The sequence below is a fragment of the Littorina saxatilis genome, unplaced genomic scaffold, assembly GCF_037325665.1.
Source record: "Littorina saxatilis isolate snail1 unplaced genomic scaffold, US_GU_Lsax_2.0 scaffold_630, whole genome shotgun sequence".
NCBI classification, from domain to species: Eukaryota; Metazoa; Mollusca; class Gastropoda; order Littorinimorpha; family Littorinidae; genus Littorina; species Littorina saxatilis.
In genome coordinates, this window is record NW_027126581.1 from 55,001 (window position 1) to 75,000 (window position 20,000).

Sequence of the window (20,000 nt, forward strand, 5' to 3'; positions counted from 1 at the left end):
AACGTCATTTTACTAACATGTCATAACAATAGCGCGACATCCCATTTTGACACCATATCCCATTTGGCCGCCATGCCGTTTCACCGCATTCCATTTTGCCCCCATCCCATTGTCGCGACATTTCACAAGCCAAGCGTCATTTTACTACCGTGTCATAACAATTGCGCGACATCCCATTTTGACACCATCCCATTTGGCCGCCATCCCATTTTTTATTTATTCTTCCTGCCAAGCCTCACTATACTACTATACTGCGTTATTCAACTAGGAAGACATTCCGTTTTCGCCAAATCCCAATTTTGCCACAATTCAAAATGTCGCGAAATAGGGATGGCGGTGAAATGGGATGACGGCAACAAAATGGAATGTGGCGCTAGTGGTATGACACGGTGGTAAAATGACACTTGGCCTGTGAAATGTCGCGAAAATGGGATGGGGGCAAAATGGGATAACGGCGAAACGGGATTGCGCCAAAATGGGATGTGGAGCTAATGGTACATGACATGGTGGTAACATGACACTTGGCCTGTAAAATGTCGCAAAAATGGGATGGGGGCGAAATGGGCTAACGGCGAAACGGGATTGCGCCAAAATGGGATGTGAAGCTAATGGTACATGATATGGTGGTAAAATGACACTTTGCCTGAGAAATGTCGCCAAAATGGGATGTGGGAGAATTGGGATAACGGCGAAACGGGACTAAAAGATCCCTTGACTTTGGGGTAGTGCGACTCTGTCACTGCTAGCTTTCCACTGGGAGGAAGCGACCGGAATTTCCCAACGATGGGACATCCTTGTAATGAAAAAAAATATTAAAAAAATAAATTCTTAACATTAACAGAGTCGCGCTACCCCAAAAGTCAAGGGATTTCGTTTTTGTCCCTTGACTTTGGAGATGACAAGAAAATATCGGGCGCAAAAACGTGATTTGTAAAATTTTTTACAAATCACGGGGCGCGCCCCGCGATTTGTAAAAACATTTTTACAAATCGCGAGGCGCGCCCCGCGATTTGTAAAAATGTTTTTGCAAATCGCGGGGCGCGCCCCGTGATTTGTAACAATTTTTACATTTTTACAAATCACGGGTTAACATCTCTCTCTCTCTGGTGTTTAGTGTTTCACGATGGCGTCGTTGTTGCCGCTGCTGCCGCAATTGTTGCCAATGTTTATTTTGTATGACTGACACAATGCGGATGTAGGATGTACAAGTCTCTGCATGAAAATAGCAATCATAATACAAATAAATTGGATATGTCCGGTTTCGTAAATATATTTTTTGCAACGAGCCTGTTTATGTCACGATCGTCGGAAGTTTTAAAATATGGCATTGATACGTATATATGTGTGTGTAGTTCACAACTCTCTTTTTGTTTGCTCGTTTCAGTAGTGATTATTCAGTGACCTGGAGACTGCAGACGCCAAATAGTGGAACGTCACCCGTGCGCGTGTACAATTGAAAGATAACTCACTTTAAATTAACAGGCGCATAGGAAAGATCATCGCAAAATTATCATTATCATATTATCATTATGTAAGTGTTTTGTCAAGTATTTGTCATTGACAACTGACATAAATGTGTCATGCACAGAAAATGTTGCGATGGGGAAGAAATACAGTCAGAGCAGCAATTATAGTAACCAAGGTCGGTCCAGTAACGCTGCCAATGGCAACACCAGTGGGCACTATGAGGCAAACAACTGTATCCACACATTGCCAGCACAACAGGGAACCCACTGGTGGCAGGTGGATCTGGGCGGGACGTTCCCCGTCTACAACATCACCGTCTGGGGACGCGCCAACTATTGTACGTACAAGGCTGGATCGGAAAGGGGAATGGGGTTCACAAAACTCTCCCTCCCCACTCTCTATCCCGTCAAACGCACCTTTTTGTCACAAAGACAGACCCGGAATACCCCTTTCACATGCTATTTTTGTAACAGCATCTAATGGACCTTGAGCCCTCCCGCCACCCAATGCCTGGCCATTCCCTGTATCCCATCCTCGTCCAGTTTTCTTCATTGCAATGGCATCAAGTGCTTCTTAAAGACTTCATGGTTTAAGTATTTGAACCCAAAGAGAGAGAGAGAGAGAGAGAGAGAGAGAGAGAGAGAGAGAGAGAGAGAGAGAGAGAGAGAGAGAGAGAGAGAGAGAGAGAGAGAGAGAGAGAGAGAGAGAGAGAGAGAAAGAGAAAGAGAGAGAGATAACATGTCTTCCCTTAGCAATGTACATGCATGTCGTTTTTTCGCTGGACAGGGAATAGCCTTAACAGCCGTCTGTACCCGTTCACCATTACTGTGGACGGTCAGACCTGTGTCAGCGTGACGTCAGCAGCAGGCACCAGGGAGAACTCAGTCACGTGCTCTTCAGTGATGTACGGACGGGTGGTGCGTCTTAACGTAACAATGCCCGGTCAGATGCTGAACCTGTGTGAATTGCAGATATTAGGTAAGCTAACAACAATACACTAAAATCATTAATCTACGAGACAAAATATCAATAGCATTTCAGAATGAAACAAATGTGCAACATCTTCTCCTTCTTGCCTTGTGTGTGTGTGTGTGTGTGTGTGTGTGTGTGTGTGTGTGTGTGTGTGTGTGTGTGTGTGTGTGTGTGTGTGTGTGTGTGTGTGTGTGTGTGTGTGTGTGTGTGTGTGTGGCTTACATTTAAATGAACAAGTTTGGTGAAGAAAATACCTTGTTTATGAAAATTAATTAGTTAATGTTATCGTACAGAGGGAATACTTTTTTCCCCACCTCGTTCGCTATGCGCTTCGTTCAATAATGAATTTTCTCGTTTTGCTCTATAAATCCCTTAGTGCCCTGGGATGTCTCAATAACCTGACAAATAAACGTATCTGACAAAACGACAAGTAGCTCGCTCGGAAGACACAAACAAGGCAATGATTCATATTATGCAATTGCTTATTGGTATGAGCAAAAAGGATGAGTTGATTGAAAACCGGTTACATAGGACCGAAGTGTATTACTTGTGAAGATTCACGAAAGGTATGCTACTTTTGAGATAGAGGGCATGTAGAATCGCCACATGACGAAAACGAATTTATGGCTGTTTAAAGGACGTGTGTGTTTGATATTCTGTTGTTACATACATAGTTTGAACAGTCATATTTAATCGACAACAAGACTACGGGGTTGTGTTCATTAGAAGGGTTACATTAACAAATACGCTTGCAGCGCGTAAGTTTTGCGCAAATCAATCCATGTTTGCAAACACATAATCAGATCAGTTACCTGTTGTTCCACATCGGAAGCTGTTTAAATGGCTGATAACTCATAACAATTTGTGGTGATAACATCCGTATCAAGCATACACCATCATTGATGTCTCTCTCGCCAAACTGCAACCCAACCAGTGTCTCAGCCATTGTCCATGCTATGCTTTGTATGCAACTGTAATTCGACTGATCTCTTGTGCACGTGGTCTGTGTTTCTGACATTTTTGCTGAAAATGTTCGGTATGCTGGAATTGTTTTCAGTATGCAAGGAGGGATTCTATGGTCTTGACTGTTCTACTTCTTGTGACACGAGCTGTGACGGAGGGTGCAACAGGATTACTGGTCACTGCACACGTAAGTTTAAGGCTTGTCTGAGAATGAACGTTTTCCGGAAATAACGCTGTCAGGATTTGTAAGCGCTGTGGTAGAGTTGCGCCTCGCTTTAGGGTGACAAGCAATAGCATGTGGTCGACTCTTTAAACCCACGATCGCAGCGAATAACTGACTTCGGTGTGCATGCTATTTTGGAACTAGGCTAAGAACGCAAGGCGTTTAAAAATAAATGAAAATCCGACTGTGAAAAATTAACTTTCCTTTCACCGTGATCCAAAACAAGCTATGGGCGTGTACTAGGAACTACACCCTTCACACCGTATTTGACTAAAGGTGGGCGTATGTTCGATACAATGCGATTACAAGGTGTTTTGCGGTACTTTGCGGTTTTTCGATCAACAGAAGTAGAAGGTATTAGGATTCGTGTGGGTTGCTTGTTATTGGTAGTCATGTACCTTACCAAACTGACCTCTGCAATCCTTTGTATAATGTACAGAGAACGTGGCCAAAGGTAAGACGTGCCGTCAGATCAGCACTTACAGCAACAAAGGAGCGGCCAGTCACGCTGCCGACGGCAACACGGAAGGAGACTTTTTCAAAGGCAGCTGTAGTCACACAGCCGATAATGACCCATCCAGCGTGTATCCCTGGTGGGAGGTGGACCTGGGCGGGACGTACCCTGTCCATGACATCACCGTCTGGGCGCGTGATGGCAGAACTGGCAAGATCGGCACGTACTGTGAGCACTTCTTAACAATTCCTGAGAGTAATTCTTGACGAAATCTTAGTTGCAGTATATGCTCGTATGCATAACTCTTTCCGACAAAAAAAAGCAATTGTGTAACCTGTATTGTATGAATTGACTATGTTAATCAGTAGTATTTGATTAATTGATTGATTGATTGTTTGATTGATTGATTGTTTGATTGTTTGATTGTCTGATTGATTGATTAAATATTTAATTGATTGATTGTATGCCTGTCTGCCTGTTTGGTAGAGAGAGAGAGAGAGAGAGAGAGAGAGAGAGAGAGAGAGAGAGAGAGAGAGAGAGATTGAAAAGGAAGGAGATAGAGAGAAAGATATAGAAAGAGAGAGAGAGAGAGAAAGAGAGGGAGAGGGAGAGAGAAATAGAGAGAGAGAGAGAAGTAAGGAGAGAGAGGGAGAAGAGGGAGAGATAGAGAGAGAGAGAAAGAGAGAGAGGGGGGGGGGGGGGAGAGAGAGAGAGAGATTGAAAAGGAAGGAGATAGAGAGAAAGATAGAGAGAGAGAGAGAGAGAAAGAGAGGGAGAGGGAGAGAGAAATAGAGAGAGAGAAAAGTAAGAGGAGAGAGAGAGAGAGAGAGAGAGAGAGAGAGAGAGAGAGAAGAGAGAGAGGTCAGAACTCAGAACTTAGAACTGTATTACACAAGGATACAGGTTTTAGGCTTAGCCTAATTTTAGCCTAATCTTCCAACCTGTCCTTCAAACATAATGTCATAAGAAGACAAGTCTAAAACAATAACAAACAAACAACAACATATTGCATCAATGCATCGTTAAACGGTGCCATAAACAGACTCTTTGGTTTCAAGGATAAGGGAGAGGCGGTCGAGGAAGTACGCATTCAGATTGACTTCACATGCATATACAATGAAAAACGAGCATTGCATACACAATGAGAATACTCAATAAAAACAAGATTTTAGGGGGCAGTTTATATTGTCATCAAGTGTGTGTGTACACTCGCCTTTTAAAGACTTTTAAAGATGTGAATCGTTTGATTTCAATTGCTTACAAATTTCACAGAGATGAACCTGAACAAGCACAGCTTGATTTATAAAGATCTATGCGAGGAATTGCTGGGAGTAAATTGTAAGACCCATATACCTCTTCGTGACGTGTGTAAAATACTTGGGCACATCACCATGAACTATTTTACAACTTCATTTCTGTTGACATGTTCTATTCCTGCAGGATAAGCTTAGCAGCACGTCGGTACAAATAATTGAGTTTAAGTAAGTGAACATCACTGCAGCCATCCCACAATGTTGAAGCAAAATTAATATGAGGCATTATGTGAGCATGAACGAAAATTGTTAGTGTTTCAGATTTCGCATAATGTTTGAGTTTTGACAACAAATATAAATTCTTTGATAACACTTTGCAGAGGTTGGTTATGTGTGTTGGCCATTTCATGTCATTATTGACAGTTACACCAAGTACATGTATATGCGATGTTCTTTAACTTGCTGTATTTGAGTTGTCCCTAAGGACAGTTGTTATTTCAGAATGCTTCTGTCTTGTGGTAATAACAAGCCTTTTAGTTTTATCAGGGTGCAATATCATGGCATATTAGAAGTAAACCATTTAGCAACCTCGTCCACAGTGTTCTGAAGGGAGGTATTTACGGATTCCAGCGAGGTAATACTGGTATGAATAGACGGATAGAGAGAGATAGGGAGAGAGAGAGATAGGGAGAGAGAGAGAGAGAGAGAGTTAGAGACAGAGAGAGACAGAGAGAGAGACATAGAGAGAGAGAGAGATCAGATGGCTGTGGGTCAAGTGTACCTTTACTTTCGCAATAACATAATTATGGGTTGTCTTTCTGCTCAACAGTTAACAACCGTCTGTACCCTTTCACCATCACAGTGGACAACAAGACCTGTATCAGCGTGACGTCAGCACCCAGCACCAGGAACAACTTAGTGAGGTGTACTTCAGTCATGTACGGGCGGGTTGTGCGACTCACCTTGGACAGGACAGACCAGACGCTGAACCTGTGTGAATTTCAAGTATTCGGTAAGCTGCTCTAATACACTGAAGATAATATCATACCAGAACAAAACATCATACTACAAACAGCATGATAGAACGTTCCCTGAAAACAGGTAACAACCTTTTAGCTAACAAGCTTCAATGTATAATACATGCAATCACGCATTTTCTTTTGTAGAACTACTGTTCAGAATCCATGCTGTGTTACTTTAAGTAATGAAGCATGTAGTAATGTATAACAGTGGGGAATTGTGGCACTTTTGAGATAAAGACCTTCGCGAACCGTCACTCGACAAGGGCCCCCTTGTAAATCGTGCAAAACAAATCCCTGACTTGCACGAACAAAGAGTTTTGAATAATTATTCATTTGCTCGGCTTCCAGACGAGTGGACGTAAACCGATAGAACTATCAAGATAAGTTTTGTGTGAATATGTGTTTGTCTGTTCACTTAAAAGATCGATATCGAAATATCTGTGAATGTATTGTTTTGTCAATAACAAACGTTCCAACAACCTACCTATCTTCTTTTATTATTCTGAATTTTGGAACGTTGGCAGTCTCTTTGTTTTTGGATTTGTTCATGGTTTACAGAATCAAAGGCCTTAAGAAAATCAACAAAAGCAACATAACATGTGTGTCCTTTTCTGCTCAAACATTTCTGAGCTATTGCATAAAGAGTAAAATTGTGATATGTGGTAGAAGTAGAGGTTACATGCCGAGTCTCAGTGATTATCAAAAATAATGGTCGAAGTTAGCGGATCATGAAAAATGCGAGCTTCACCCAACCAGTCTACCTGCGCAGGCGATCGATTAATGCGCGGTTGTATAGTTCCGTGCAAATTATTCAATTTTTTTAACACTTCTTGTCAGTTTCCATGTTTTGAACAAAAATCAAGTACACAGTTATGTTGTCATTCTGCTGTGGCGGTAAAGGCAGATAGTGTGTGTTCTGTTCATGTTTTGGTATCGCTCAGGAAATGTTCTTTCCTCGAATGTGACTAGCAGACGAAGTTTTACACCCGTGTTCCAACGTTAAAAACTGTATGAAGTTCAGTTTTCTGGGGCAAAATAGTGTATGAAACCGCTGCATGTTCTTTAAGTTGATTAAATGTTTGCAATTGATTGCGTGTAATCTGTTTATAAAATGAAATATTGTTGAAAACTGACCGTCGGATTGCAAGTCTTCTCGATGCAGCCGAAATCTGGAAGGGGAACTACTCGTGTCGCAAGACAAAGTATGAGAGTTACTTTTCCTTGGAATCTTGCTAGCGATAAACGATTGTGCACGGCAGATCTGAATTCAAAAAACAACCAAACTCATGGATTTTATATTGAGATTCATGTGTTCAAGCCTGTAGTTGCTGGTTTAAATGCGGTATGGTTGTATTGTTTGCTCCAGAAATGTATATTTTGTACATTAGAGTGTTCTGAACTTTTGAGTCGCAAAAAGTAGATCCACAATGCGTACAGTCTCTACCCATGAGCTATCGAGGATTCAGGCCCGTTGTTGGGTAAGTGATTTTGGTTGTTGGGTAAGTTACCGAAAAATAACTAGCCCTACAAGTTTACAGAGAGAAAGAAGCAGAGGGGGGGATAACACGGTTTCCTAAAGCCAGCTTGATTTTTATAAATCTTATCTTCCAGCCATGCATACAGTCTCGTGTTCGAAATTGAAGTATAACATTTAGCAATGACACTCAAAAGGGACACACCCCTATTATTGTCTGCACTATGCTGATCTCCTTTTTTAAAGATAGGCACAATAATCGCCTTGGCCCATTCTTTTGGAAACAAACCTCAATAATGTGTTATCTTTTAAGAAATGGACTAAATGTGGGATCGCATTATTTGGTGATATATGTGTTAATAACAGGCTGTTATCCCTAGAACAGATTAAAGTGAAAGTGGGTACTTATCCTTCACTGATGTTAGAGTATAATGTGGTAAAGACTGCTGTTACCTCGTTTATGAAAAGATATCCGGCGTATATGCTCATGCAATCCAATGAAAACAATGTTCTGCTTTTCGACCATAAAGAGTTATTTACAGCACGTTCTTATAGATTACATTTAATAAGTAAAACTGAACACAACCCTTGTTGTCTGAATTTCTGGATGCATAAGTTTAATATAGAAATAACTAAATGGCATTGGCTCATCGTAAGGAATGTATCTAAAGAATCAAGACTGAGAGAATTGCACTGGAAGATACTGCATAACATATATCCGACTAATATTTTGTTGTGTAAAATGGGAATTAGAATGAATAACAAATGCTCATTCTGTCCAGATAAGATTGATTTTGTGGAACATTTCTTTTATGAATGTTCTGCTATACATCCAATTTGGGAAAGAATAACCAATAAGGTATTTCAGCAGTATAATGTTAATATAAAAATTGATGTTCAAACAGCACTGTTAGGATACATGAAAACACCTGGTATGTCAAACAATTTAGTAAACTATATCAATTTACTTATTATTGTGGCAAAAATGTGTGTGGGAAAATTCAAATACGGGAAACCAATAGAAATTGTGTGCATGTTTAATTCAGAGTTAGATTTGCGACACATATAGACTGAGAATAATGGTAATTGTAAAATATTTTAATAAAATTGTCCATTGTTGGTATTTGTCCATGATAGAGGTGAAAAGATTAGGGCAAAAGAAGTAATTTTTTTTTTCCAAACCCTATCTTTAAGCTGTTGATTTAAAAATGTAAGACTAAAAGAAAAAAGAAAGAGGGAGAAGGAAAAAAAAAAGGAAACTGAGCTGAACATTAGGAATAAATTTATGTTATGATTATTTTTATTTATTTATTTATTTAAACATAGTAGTTTACTGATAAAGTATGTTGATTTAAAAATGTACACATTTGACAGAGAAAAGAAAAGACCTATGAAGAAGGTTTGCTCCAAGCCACACACCAAAAAAAAAAAAAAAAAAAAAAGGAAACAAACTTCGAACATTGCATTACAAAAACATCAAAAATGTAATCACACAGTGGCCTCCTGTTCTGAGCATGTGTGCCTTAAATGCCATCTGGACCTGCTGATTTTTCAGTGTTCAAATATTGTACAGATACAATAACTTCTTTTTTACATAATAGTCAAGGTTTGACTAAATGTTTTAACATTGAGGGGGAATCGAGACGAGGGTCGTGGTGTATGTGTGTATGTGTGTGTGTGTGTGCCTGTGCGTGTGTGTGTGTGTTTAGCGATTCAGAGTAACCTACTGGACCGATCTTTATGAAATTTTACATGAAAGTTCCTGGGTATGATATCCCCAGATTTATTTTCATTTTTTGGGATAAATGTCATTGATGACGTCATATCCGGCTTTTTGTAAAAGTTGAGGCGGCACTGTCACACCCTCATTTTTCAATAAAATTGATTGAACATTTGGCAAAGCAATCTTCGACGAATGCCGGATTTCGGTATTGCATTTCAGCTTGGAGGCTTACAAATTAATTTATGACTTTGGTGGTAATTAAAAATCTGAAAATTGTAATTACAATTATTGTTTTTATAAAACGATCCAATATTACATTTATCTTATTTGTCATCATTTTCTGATTCAAAAAACCATATATATATGTTATTATTCGGATTACAAACAAGCTCTGAAAAATAAAAAAATAAAAATTATGATTAAAATTAAATTTCCAAAATCGATTTAAAAACAATTTCATCTTACTCCGTGTCGGTTCCTGTTAACCCGTGATTTGTAAAAATATAAAAGCATTCAACAAATCACGTCGAACCTAAAACCGCGATTTGTAAAAATGTAAAAATATCGCATTCCACAAAGTAATACCTGCCTTTTATTATTAGTATTTTTTCTTGTTTAAAGCCTCTACGCTGAGAGGTGGGGGTAGTTTGAGATCCACATCCCATTTTGGTGCAATCCCATTTTGCCGCCGTCCCATTTTTTGCCCCATTCCATTTTCGCGAAATTTCACAAGCCAAGCGTCATTTTACTAACATGTAATAACAATAGCGCGACATCCCATTTTCACACCATATCCCATTTGTCCGCATTCCCGCTTCGCCGCCATTCCATTTCGCCCCCACCCCATTATCGCGACATTTCACAAACCAAGCGTCATTTTACTACCACAATAGCGCGACATCCCATTTTGACACCATCCCATTTGGCCGCCATCCCATTTTGATTTATTCTTCTTGCCAAGCCTCACTATACTACTATACTGCGTTATTCAACTTAGGAGACTTACCGTTTACACAAAACCCCATTGTTGCCACAATCCAAAATGTCGCGAAATAGGGATGGCGGCAAAATGGGATGACGGCAAAACAGCATGGCGACAAAATGGAATGTGGCGCTAGTGGTATGACTAGGTGGTAAAATGAAACTTGGCCTGTAAAATGTCGCGAAAATGGGATGGGGGCGAAATGGTATTTCGGCGAAACAGGATTGCGCCAAAATGGGATGTGGAGCTAATGGTACATGACATGGTGGTAAAATGACACTTGGCCTGTGAAATGTCGCAAAAATGGGATGGGGACGACATGGGCTAACGGCGAAACGGGATTGCGCCAAAATGGGATGTAGAGCTAATGGTACATGATATGGTGGTAAAATGACACTTGGTCTGAGAAATGTCGCGAAATGAGATGGGGGTGAAATGGGATAACAGCGAAACGGGACTAATAGATCCCTTGACTTTGGGGTAGTGCGACTCTGTCACTGCTAGCTTTCCACTGGGAGGAAGCGACCGGAATTTCCCAACGATGGGACAGAGTCGCGCAACCCCAAAAGTAAGGGATTTCGTTTTTGTCCCTTGACTTTGGAGATGACAAGAAAATATCGGGCGCGCCCCGTGATTTGTAAAAAAGTTTACATTTTTTACAAATCACGGGTTAACAGTTCCTGATTCCAAAAACATATAGATATACTATGTTTTGATTAAAAACACGCTCAGAAAGTTAAAACGAAGAGAGGTACAGAAAAGCGTGCTATGCAGCACAGCGCAGCGCAACCACTACCGCGCTAAACATGCTCGTCAATTTCACTGCCTTTTGCACGAGCGGCGGACTACGGTTATTTTGAAAAAATGCAGTGCGTTTAGTTTCATTATGTGAGTTCCACAGCTTGACTAATTGTAGTAATTTCGCCTTACGCGACTTGTTCTAATATGCTACTGTTCAAATCACTGCTGTCGGCATCTGTGAAACCAATCTCTTCATCAAGTGGTTCACTTTCTACCTTCTTTTTTTTGCATAATTATAGTCAAGTTTTGACTAAATGTTTTAACATAGAAGGCGAATCGAGACGAGGGTCGTGGTGTATGTGTGCGTATGTGTGTGTGTGTGTATGTGTGTGTGTGTGTGTGTGTGTGTGTGTGTGTGTGTGTGTGTGTGTGTGTGTGTGTGTGTGTGTGTGAACAAGTGTGCAATATGTGTGTGTGTGTGTGTGTGTCTGTAGAGCGATTCAGACTAAACTACTTGACCGATCTTTATGAAATTTTACATGAAAGTTCCTGGGAATGATATTCCCGGACATTTTTTTTCATTTTGTCGATAAATGTCTTTGATGACGTCATATCCGGCTTTTTGTAAAAGTTGAGGCGGCACTGTCACACCCTCATTTTTCAATCAAATTGATTGACATTTTGGCCAAGCAATCTTCGACAAAGGCCGGACTTCGGTATTGCATTTCAGCTTGGAGGCCTAAAAACTAACGAATGAGTTTGGTCATTAAAATCGGAAACTTGTAATTAAACTTATATTTTTTAATAAACGATCCAAAAACAAGTTCATCTTATTTTCTGATTTCAAAAACATACATTTGTTGCATTTGGATTACAAACAAGCTCTGAAAATAAAAACAATATGAACATTATGATTTATTCCTTGTCGATTCCAAAAACATATAGATATGATATGTGTGGATTAAAAACAAACTCAGTAAGCTAAAAAGATTAGAGATACAGAAAAGCGTGTTATCCGGCTCAGCGCGACCACTACCGCACTATTCTGGCTTGTCGATGTCACTGCCTTAGCCACGAGCGGTGGACTGATGAAACTACAAGTATGCGGTCTTGGTGAAAAAAGCAGTGCGTTAAGTTTTATTCTGTGAGTTCGACACCTTGACTAAATGGTGTTATTTCGCCTTACGCGACTTGTTTAAAACTGAACACATCTTTAAAATGTTCAAACCATTCTGCAATCCCAATTTTATCACTGACTTCAGACTTCTTTTCCCATCCACAACTTTTTAAACGATTCCAAAAAACAGACGAATTGAAAATATTGAAAAACAATTCATCTGCTTTCTTTATTTGAGACTCATTTTTTTTACATTTAGTCAAGTTTTGACTAAATGTTTTAACGTTTGTCGTAGAGGGGGGAATCGAGACGAGGGTCGTGGTGTGTGTGTGTGTGTGTCTGTGCGCGCGTGCGTGTGTGTGTGTAGAGCGATTCAGACCAAACTACTGGACCGATGTTTATGAAATATGACATGAAAGTTCCTGGGTATGATATCCCGAGATGTTTTTTTCATTTTTTGGATAAATGTCTTTGATGACGTCATATCCGGCTTTTCGTGAAAGTTGAGGCGGCACTGTCACCCTCTCATTTTTCAACCAAATTGGTTGAAATTTTGGTCAGATAGTCTTCGACGAAACCCGGACTTCGGTATTGCATTTCAGCGTGGTGGTTTAAAGATTAATTAATGGCTTTGGTCATCAAAAATCTGAAAATTGTAAAAAAAGTATGTTTTATATAACGATCCAAATTTACGTTCATCTTATTCTACATCATTTTCTGATTCCAAAAAACATATAAATATGTTATATTTGGATTAAAAACAAGCTCTGAAAATTAAAAATATAAAAATTATTATCAAAATTAAATTTTCCAAATCAATTTAAAAACATTTTCATCTTATTCCTTGTCGGTTCCTGATTCCAAAAACATATAGATATGATATGTTTGGATTAAAAACACGCTCGGAAAGTTAAAACGAAGAGAGGTACAGAAAAGCGTGCTATCCTTCTCAGCTCAACTACTACCCCGCTCTTCTTGTCAATTTCACTGCCTTTGTCATGAGCGGTGGACTGACGATGCTACGAGTATACGGTCTTGCTGCGTTGCATTGCGTTCAGTTTCATTCTGTGAGTTCGACAGCTACTTGACTAAATGTTGTATTTTCGCCTTACGCGACTTGTTTTGTATTGAAAAAGCACGGTATTCTTTATTGGCCTCAACATATTCAACCAGGTCTTTGTCGTCACGGGTTTGACGAAAACTATGTAGTTTACCTCTCACTCCTTTTCTGGTTTCCCTGCATTCTTCATCGAACCACTCTGCCTCCTTACATTTTGTATTGTGAAGCGAGAGAGAGAGAGAGAGAGAGAGAGAGAGAGAGAGAGAGAGAGAGAGAGAGAGAGAGAGAGAGAGAGAGAGACACACAGAGAGAGAGAGAGAGAGAGAGAGAGAGAGAGAGAGAGAGAGAGAGAGAGAGAGAGAGAGAGAGAGAGAGAGAGAGAGAGAGAGAGACAGAGAGAGAGAGAGAGAGAGAGAGAGAGAGAGAGAGACCTAATGCCATTATCCTTCCAGAATAAAGTTGTCGAGTTTGAGTTCGAGTTCGAGTGCATGCATACCTTGTTTCTGAATGTTTAAGTGACAAATGTTTGAAATGCAACTAGGTTCAGTTTGCCCGGAAGGCTTCTACGGACCAAACTGTTCCTCTCCCTGTGACGTGAACTGTGATGGAGGATGTGACAGGACCAGCGGTCACTGCACACGTACGTTTGACTTTTCTTGTCTATAAATTAGCCATGGCTAAAGAGTATTGTGTTGTTGTTGTTGTTGTTGTTGTTGTTGTTGTTGTTGTTGTTGTTGTTCTAGTATGTGTTCGCTGTTAGCTTTTGTCTTTGCTACCATAGAGACATAACTTTGTCAACCTTATATGCTGTCGAGTGTTTCACTGGTGTACCTGTCATCGTATTAACATGAATATAGCGTATCTGGTTCCGAAAATATATTAGTCACTGACGCAGTGAATTCGACCCACACTTTCGGCGAGGAAAATGTCTGTCCCCAGTCAATGTTTGCACAAACTAACCTCGAAGTCTTAACACCCTCGAGGTGCACGGAAGAGCAAAAACGAAACTCCAAAGCACAAAAGAAATTAACAATACACATAAACAATAACCATGAACGAGAAAAAAGTGGGTATAAAAGAGTATAAAAGCAGCCAGAAATTCCATGAGTATAACAGGCTCTTTTTAAGGTCAGATAAAGCAGTTGGGGTTGATGTAACGATATAGGTAAGCATCTACAGATGCAAAATCCGATCAGTAAATCTCAGGTTTTGTGTTGCATCAGTCTAATTTTACACAAAATGCATGCTCAAAAAGCGACCAAATTCGTCTGCTACGCGAGACTTCAAATTCCCCGCGGCGGCAAGCCCTTGGCTGTGACGTCACAAGGGGGAGCCAGAAGCGAAAGTAGCAACGCTCGGTGTGCGTCTTTGCTGCAGCTGTGGATGCGCGCGTGCTCCCGACATCATGCCGAGAGAGTGTGCTGCTGCCGAATGGTCGGAGTTGCAAAAAAAACTTTGAGACTCAGGCTTGAGTTTTTATTTGTTTCTATCCGACTGGGTAACAACTACAACGACGACAATAACATTGACATCAACTCCAAAACCAAGAACAACTACAATGTCAACAACAACAGCTTTAAACTGATAAACTGTAGGTGGGACACGATTGATTTGACATGTTGCAACCTTGATTTCATCTACGACGACGACAACAACAACATCAACTTAAATTCGAGAACATAATTATACGTCTTCAACAACATAGCCAACATCAAATCCGATAGAACTTCAACTACACTCACAACAGTGATCATGGGCTGCCTAATCGATTTGCTGAGTCTGGCAGACATTTTACTTCCCACCCTTGAGAGAGAATGTTTTTTCCTCGTACACTTTGTGCCTCAAACCTGACTAAGAGGATACAATTCTACATTAATCCCCGATTATCAACCCAAATAGGTGGGACACTTCCGTCTCAACTCGGACGCCGCTGTAAGAACGATCTCCAGTAACAGACGCTGATAACGATACACCTATCTGCTCGCTCCTAAGCCACTCCCACGGCCTGTATGTCTACACACTGGCACCAATTAAACCTCCAACTGAGCTGTTAACCCGTGGTTTGTAAAAATGTAAAAATATTGTACAAATTACGTCGAACCTAAATCCGCGATTTGTAAAAAAATAAAAAAAATTTAAAAAAATATCTCTATTCAGCCTATTGTCCGATCGCTGGGAAATTCGGATCGCTTCCTCCCAGTGGAAAGCTAGCAGCAACAGAGTCGCGCTACCCCAAAGTCAAGGGATCCATTAGATTTGTTTTTCTTTCTTTTTCCATTTCGTTATTTTCCTTCATCGCTGGCGAATTCGGATCGCTTCCTCCCAGTGAAAAGTTAGCAGCAACAGAGTCGCGTTTGTGGTCCAAGTTGTGGAAATTTCCAAGTTGTGGAATGTGTCCAAGTTGTGGTATGTGTCCAAGTTGAGGTATGTGTCCAATATGTACAATGTTGTGGTATATGTCCAAGATGTGGAATGTGTTCAAGATGTGGTATGTGTCCAAGTTGTGGTATGTGTCCAAGTTGTGGTATGTGTCCAAGTTGTGGTATGTGTCCAAGATGTGGAATGTGTTCAAGATGTGGTATGTGTCCAAGATGTGGAATGTGTCCAAGATGTGGTATGTGTCCAAGTTGTGGTATGTGTCCAAGATGTGGTATGTGTCCAAGTTGTGGTATGTGTCCAAGATGTGGTAATGTGTCCAAGTTATGGTATGTGTCCAAGATATGGTAATGTGTCCAAGTTGTGGTCTGTGTCCAAGTTGTGGTATATGTCCAAGATGCGGTATGTGTCCAAGATGTGGTATGTGTCCAAGATGTGGAATGTGTCCAAGTTGTGGTATGTGTTGAAGTAGTGGTATGTGTCCAAGTTGTGGTATGTGTCCAAGATGTGGAATGTGTCCAAGTTGTGGTATGTGTCCAAGTTGTGGTATGTGTCCAGGCTATGGTATGTGTCCAAGTTGTGGCATGCGTATAAGATGCGGTCTGTGTCCAAGTTGTGGTATGTGTTGAAGTAGTGGTATGTGTCAAAGTTGTGGTATGTGTTCAAGATGTGGTATGTGTCCAAGATGTGGTATGTGTCCAAGTTGTGGTATGTGTCCAAGTATGTGTCCAAGTTGTGGAATGTGTCCAAGTTGTGGTATGCGTATAAGATGTGGTCTGTGTCCAAGTTGTGGTATGTGTTTAAGTAGTGGTATGTGTCCAAGTTGTGGTATGTGTCCAAGATGTAGAATGTGTTCAAGATGTGGTATGTGTCCAAGATGTGGTATGTGTCCAAGATGTGGAATGTGTCCAAGTTGTGGTATGTGTCCAAGTTGTGGTATGTGTCCAAGATGTGGTATGTGTCCAAGTTGTGGTATGTGTCCAAGTTGTGGTATGTGTCCAAGCTATTGTAATGTGTCCAAGTTATGGTATGTGTCCAAGTTGTGGTATGTGTATAAGTAGTGGCATGTGTCCAAGTTGTGGTATGTGTCCAAGATGTGGTATGTGTCCAAGTTGTGGTATGTGACCAAGTTGTGGTATGTGTCAAAGACGTGGTAATATCGTCATGTGTCCAAGTTTTGGTATGTGTCCAAGTTGTGTGGAATGTGATGGGACAATAAAGAAATGGAGAAAAAAAATCTAATAGATTCACTGACTTTCGGGTAGCGCGACTCTGTTGTTTCTAGCTTTTTGCTGGAAGGAAGCGACCCAAATTGCCCAGCACTGGGACAATAAAGACAAGTCGCGTAAGGCGAAAATACAATATTTAGTCAAGTAGCTGTCGAACTCACAGAATGAAACTGAACGCAATGCCATTTTTCAGCAAGACCGTATACTCGTAGCATCGTCAGTCCACCGCTCATGGCAAAGGCAGTGAAATTGACAAGAAGAGCGGGGTAGTAGTTGCGCTAAGAAGGATAGCACGCTTTTCTGTACCTCTCTTTGTTTTAACTTTCTGAACGTGTTTTTAATCCAAACATATCATATCTATATGTTTTTGGAATCAGGAACCGACAAGGAATAAGATGAAAGTGTTTTTAAATTGATTTGGACAATTTAATTTTGATAATAATTTTTATATATTTAATTTTCAGAGCTTGTTTTTAATTCGAATATAACATATTTATATGTTTTTGGAATCAGCAAATGATGGAGAATAAGATAAACGTAAATTTGGATCGTTTTATAAATTTTTATTTTTTTTTACAATTTTCAGATTTTTAATGACCAAAGTCATTAATTAATTTTTAAGCCACCAAGCTGAAATGCAATACCGAAGTCCGGGCTTTGTCGAAAATTACTTGACCAAAATTTCAACCAATTTGGTTGAAAAATGAGGGCGTGACAGTGCCGCCTCAACTTTCACGAAAAGCCGGATATGACGTCATCAAAGACATTTATCAAAAAAATGAAAAAAACGTATGGGGATTTCATACCCAGGAACTCTCATGTCAAATTTCATAAAGATCGGTCCAGTAGTTTAGTCTGAATCGCTCTACACACACCCACAGACACACACACACACATACGCACACACGCACACACGCACATACACCACGACCCTCGTTTCGATTCCCCCTCGATGTTAAAATATTTAGTCAAAACTTGACTAAATATAAAAAGGAAGAAAAATCCCAAAGATCTCCCTTGACTTTGGGGTATCGCGACTCTGTTGCTGCTAGCTTTCCACTGGGAGGAAGTGATCCGAATTTCCCAGCGACGGGACAATCTAGTAATGATATGGAGAAAGAAAACAAAATCAACGGAGTCGCGCTACCCCAAAACTCAAGGGATTTTGTTTTTGTGCCTTGACTATTGGGATGACAAGAAGATATCGGGAACATTAACGTGATTTGCAACAAAAAAAAATGATTACACAGCACGGGGCGCGCAGACCCTTGATTTTAACTCCCAGGCTCAAAACTGTAAGGTTCAGCAGCTAAAGTTGCTTCTATGAATACCCCTTCTGACGTCATCAAAAATTTTACCCAGAATTCACCACTTCCGTACTCTCGCGGAAGTTTGAGATACAATGGCTGCCAGATCGGAACGCGAAAACGCTTCGCTTCAGCCACGAAATTCGTCGGATTATGGCCTAAACGATTCCGAAATAAACTAAACCCTGTGAGGGAAGGTGAGAAAACAATTTCCTACGGCATGCATATGTCTGGTTAACCTAAGTCACGCCAAAACGCAAATAAACGCGTTTTTGACACCAAAAATAGCCTGTTGGGGTCCTTTAAGCCTCACAGGACTGTGTGAACGTATGTATCGTCAACGTGCATGGACCACCTAGCAAGGAGTGGATGTGTTTATACGATACGATAACGTATCTTATCCCATGACCTGCCTCTTTGTCTCTGTTAGCTGAGGAGGTGATTATTCTGGATAATCTATGGTTACCATAATCCATCATCACCGAGTCTCGATCTCACCTGTCATTGATCTCAGAGTACAATTGAATCATTTATAGAGGTCATTATGGGGGCCAGGAAGGCCCCCATTTATACGGATAGTTTCGAGTTTTAGCAGGAGCATTCTGTATAAGAGGCCTTGGGAGGCTGACCAATGCTGACTACACGACGTTTGTCAAGGTTCTGGTGGACGCCATCAACTCTCACAGTGTCCCGAGTACGAAGTTGCTTCGTCGCTATGACTTTGAGTTCTGGGCCTGGCCTGTAGACTTCCGGTGGGACGACTCTGGAGAAAGCAAAGGTGAGCGTGTGGGGCGTCCCAAGGTTCAGGTGCCTTTTGACAGGAGTCAGGAACCCAAAGGTGTCAAATCTCTCGTCTACAGTGTGCTCAGCTACTGCGCGATTCACACATTTGGCCGACGGATGGTGTACCCTGGAGCAACGTCGTTGATGCAGATGCTGGTCGGTGGGATGCTCAACCAGGGTCGTGCTGCTCTTATTGAAGAGAAAAAGGGTGAGCGAGCAAAGGTGTTGACGGAAGACCTGAATGAGATCGACACCATGTTCGTCGACAAACGCAGCCCTGGAAGCCGCAAGGGAAACACACTGGTGGTGGTGTTTGAGGGAAACGCTGGTTTCTACGAGATGGGATGTTCTGGTACACCCATTAAATACGGCTACTCTGTGCTGGGCTGGAACCATCCTGGTTTTGCTGGCAGCTCAGGGGCACCATACCCTGACGCAGAGCAGAAGGCGATCGATGCGGTGATGCAGTATGCCATCAGTCGTCTGGGCTTCCAGCCAGACAGCATCGTGCTCTTCGCTTGGTCCATTGGGGGATACAGCGCCTCCTGGGCCGCCATGAACTACCCTGACGTCAAGCATGTGATTTTGGATGCCACATTTGATGACATTGTGCCCCTGGCACGCATATGTACATAAGACTTCGTATTTCAGAAAATCAAACAATTGCTTAAACTGCATTATACTGCTGCTAAACTTACTGACGTCGTCATATCCATGCAAGTAAAGTCGGCATAGACTGACTCACCTTCACAGTTGCCGTCATCACGCTGACAGGCTGGACCAGCACAGTTGGCAGAACAGGTCTGATGACACAGCTCAGGACCCCACAATCCTTCCTTGCAGCCTGAGAAGAC

General features: G+C 41.1%; 3 protein-coding genes across 3 annotated transcripts in view; all 3 read left to right on the forward strand.

Moving 5' to 3' along the window:
* LOC138955018 (uncharacterized) overlaps positions 1 to 6,358 on the forward strand; it is a 9,417-nt gene extending 3,059 nt beyond the window's left edge. Inside the window, exons 2-6 of the mRNA XM_070326741.1 lie at positions 1,589 to 1,804; positions 2,254 to 2,445; positions 3,497 to 3,589; positions 4,065 to 4,307; positions 6,162 to 6,358. Coding sequence (XP_070182842.1) covers positions 1,589 to 1,804; positions 2,254 to 2,445; positions 3,497 to 3,589; positions 4,065 to 4,307; positions 6,162 to 6,358 — 941 coding nt within the window. The remainder of the gene's footprint in view (positions 1 to 1,588; positions 1,805 to 2,253; positions 2,446 to 3,496; positions 3,590 to 4,064; positions 4,308 to 6,161) is intronic.
* Positions 6,359 to 13,991: 7,633 nt separating this feature from the next.
* The window catches only part of LOC138955020 (uncharacterized), a gene marked incomplete at its 3' end in the record, with an annotated part of 7,391 nt that continues 1,382 nt past the window's right edge, over positions 13,992 to 20,000 (forward strand). The window contains exon 1 of the mRNA XM_070326742.1: positions 13,992 to 14,091. Within this exon, the coding sequence (XP_070182843.1) occupies positions 14,056 to 14,091 (36 nt within the window). The remainder of the gene's footprint in view (positions 14,092 to 20,000) is intronic.
* On the forward strand, positions 15,917 to 19,782 carry LOC138955022 (phosphatidylserine lipase ABHD16A-like). Its single transcript, XM_070326743.1, has 4 exons — positions 15,917 to 15,957; positions 16,386 to 16,445; positions 16,813 to 16,817; positions 18,956 to 19,782. Exons 1-4 carry the CDS (start codon positions 15,917 to 15,919, stop codon positions 19,780 to 19,782), a joined length of 933 nt encoding a protein of 310 aa, XP_070182844.1.

What these genes read in the sequence shown, in the direction of transcription:
- LOC138955022 (XM_070326743.1), top strand. Translation starts at nt 15,917, where the DNA reads ATGTGGAATGTGTTCAAGATGTGGTATGTGTCCAAGTTGTG. An exon ending in TGGTATGTGTCCAAGTTGTG is followed by an intron (nt 15,958 to 16,385) that starts GTATGTGTCCAA and finishes GTATGTGTCCAG; the next exon opens with GCTATGGTATGTGTCCAAGT.